The sequence below is a fragment of the Cucumis sativus genome, chromosome 4 (genome assembly GCF_000004075.3).
Source record: "Cucumis sativus cultivar 9930 chromosome 4, Cucumber_9930_V3, whole genome shotgun sequence".
Taxonomy (NCBI): domain Eukaryota; kingdom Viridiplantae; phylum Streptophyta; class Magnoliopsida; order Cucurbitales; family Cucurbitaceae; genus Cucumis; species Cucumis sativus.
This window is the reverse complement of record NC_026658.2, coordinates 10,545,973-10,548,675: the sequence shown is the minus strand read 5'-3', so window position 1 is coordinate 10,548,675 and position 2,703 is coordinate 10,545,973. Positions and strand designations below refer to the sequence as shown.

General features: G+C 40.1%; 1 protein-coding gene across 1 annotated transcript; it reads left to right on the top strand.

The window, feature by feature from the left end:
• Positions 1 to 381: 381 nt before the first annotated feature.
• LOC116403342 lies at positions 382 to 2,316 on the top strand. Its single transcript, XM_031884138.1, has 2 exons — positions 382 to 1,375; positions 1,507 to 2,316. The coding sequence occupies exons 1-2, from the start codon at positions 542 to 544 to the stop codon at positions 2,314 to 2,316; spliced, it is 1,644 nt and encodes a 547-aa protein (XP_031739998.1). The 5' UTR covers positions 382 to 541.
• The last annotated feature ends 387 nt before the right edge of the window (positions 2,317 to 2,703 follow it).

The following is a 2,703-nucleotide window of genomic DNA, read 5'->3' as shown; positions in this document are numbered from 1 at the left end:
CAGCCTATTACCGCATTGTTTCTCAACGCATGGATCACTCTCAAATCACTGTAAGTGAATGGATCTCTTTTTGGGTTACACGATCTGAGGTAAAGTGTTCGAAACCGCCTCCTCGAAAGCCTAAAAAGACTTCTCGCCCTCGCTCAACTCATAATCCAGATGGAATTCCCATCAGACGTCCTGACTGGTCTAAAGCTGAACTCAAAGTGTTCCTTGACTTAAGTGTCACTGATGATCACAGGGACAAAACCTATCTAGCGGCATTTCTCTCTTGTTGGCTATGTGTGTTTGTGTTCCATGATAAGCAACTTTCCCTTCGTCCGGAGGTTTTTAAGGTTGCTAGCCTCATGGCGGAAGGCTACACATTTAGCCTTGCGTCCCTGTTTTAGCTAATATTTATAGTGGCCTACGCCAAGTTCATGATTCTACTTCATCACTTGGTTATTCAAATGCCTGTTTTCCTCTTCACTATGTCCATGGGTGGCTTGCTCTTTACTTCAACACTCATTATAAAGCCCCTAGGAGTCTTAGGGGTCCTCGCATGGTTGAATTTTCTGGTGAAGGTGGGGCCAAATATTATACTAATCTTGAGGCTCGAACACATATCCACAAGGGAAAGTATGTGTCATGGCATGCGTGTCTTCCAACAAAGAATAAGGACGAACTCTTAACGGATGATGGAGAGTTAATTAGTTGGAATGCTTCATTTTTCATAAGCATTCGCTCTTGTTTTCTATCCTCGCAATGTGGATCCTCCACAGTTATTGAGCCTTATAGTCCTTGTCGCTTTAGCCGACAATTTGGATTTTATCAAGACGTGCCATATGACTTAGGTGAAGAAATTCCCGAAGCCAATTTTTTTAACGTACGATATTGTTGGATGATTTGTATTCGCGAGAATACACTTTCCCAAGTATATCTTCCTGTGTCTGCCCCTAATCCAGACACACATGTTACCTCTCATTATAAAGTCTGGTGGCTTGCAAAACACGGTGATTACCTCCAAGAAGGAGTACAACATTTGATAGATCGTCCTACTCCCCCTCACATCAAATCCAAAACCACAAAAAAGATTGAACATAATTTTGGTAGTGGAAATCAGAAGATATGCTCCGATGAAACTGATGAACGACTTGTTGAGAAAATTGAGGGAGGGACAAAACGCTTGGTGGATAATTTGTCTCTTTCTACACGATTTAAACATCTTATTAAAGGTGGTATTGACAATGTGGGTAAGGACAACCGCTTATCGATAGCTACCAAGCATCCTTCTAAACGTATTGAGGACAGTCAAAGCAGCAATGATGATCGCCATTGGAAGAGACCCAAGAAGCCCAACAAACAGTCGATCGATGATGAAGAGTCTCCTATTCGGGTCCCTGATGCTGCACAATTCTTCGATGTCCCTTCCCCATGGTTTCTTTTCGTCTCCCTTTTTATTTATTTATTTATTGTATTTTCTCTCCTTTACTACTCTTATTTCTTGTTGTTAATATTATTTTCCAGTCTTCTTTAGGTGATCACGACCTACACATCGAAGATACCCTAGAGTCGATGCCGAATCTAGAAGACTGTAACATTGTACTGCCGAATCTAGAAGACTGTAACATTGTACTTTCTTATAATGGAAACTCTAAGGAACCTATAGGCGCAAATATTGTGTCTGCTTGTCCTCCTGTGATCAAGGGACCTCCTCAAAAAGTGGAAGGCACGGAGCCTATTACAGTTTCTGAGATTTCTCATTTTTGTGCTGACAGCTTAATTTCTGACCTCCGACGACAGGCTGCCATAACCTTATGGGAAAACCTACGACAGAAGATCATTCGTACCCCTTTTGAACGACTGAGTAGTCTTGAACCAGAAATGCATAAGATCTTTGATGCGATTGCGACTTGCGGCAGCGACAACCTTATTGTTTTGAGGGAGCTTGTGAATGGTTACTTCCAAGGTGTCGAGAACCATAATCAAATACATTCCTCATTTCTACTCCAATCAACTAAGGATGTTCAGCTAACGGAGGCAAAAGGTTTTGTGAAGACTCTGCGAGTTGATGAGAATCGTATATTGGCAGAGACCAACACTGCTAAACGTTGTCTTACACGACTGTCCGCCAAGGAGGCTAAACTAGAGGCAAAACTAAAGATGGTGCGGGCTGAGTCTGCTAAATTTTCTGGAATAATTTTTAAGAACGACCTGGAGCTGAAGCTGAAGCAACATGAGATTTCAAAGACTTGTGAGGAAATTGACAAACTCGAATGTGCCCGATCGTTGGAGATATTGATGCTAAAATGCTATCAACACTTCGTGAATCTTTAGAAAGCACACTAGAGGAGCTGAAGAACTTTAAATGGACTCCATGATTCTCTGCTTTCTCTTATTTATCTACTTATACCTTTTTAATTTTTTTTTTGCTAGAAGTTTATAATAATAAAAAATTATTCTTTCATTGTTCACTCCTCATCATATTTTCTATTAAGTGTAATTTGTCTTTCTTCCTTTTTTTTTATTGGACTGAACTTAAGTTTCCTTCAAGCTGCCTACGTACCCTTTATAATATAGGGATCAAGTCATAACGTAGTTCAACTTTTTTTTGCTGGACTGGGCTTAAGGTTTTCCTTAAGCTGCCTACGTACAATTTATAATATAGGGATCAAGTCATAACGTAGTTCAACTTTTTTTTTTTTTTTTTACCTAACAAAATTA

Excerpts from the sequence above, each read along its gene's own strand:
- LOC116403342 (XM_031884138.1), top strand. The coding sequence starts at position 542 with ATGGTTGAATTTTCTGGTGAAGGTGGGGCCAAATATTATACTAATCTT. Across the intron at positions 1,376-1,506 it reads ATGAAGAGTCTCCTATTCGG|TCTTCTTTAGGTGATCACGA; the intron begins GTCCCTGATGCT and ends ATTATTTTCCAG.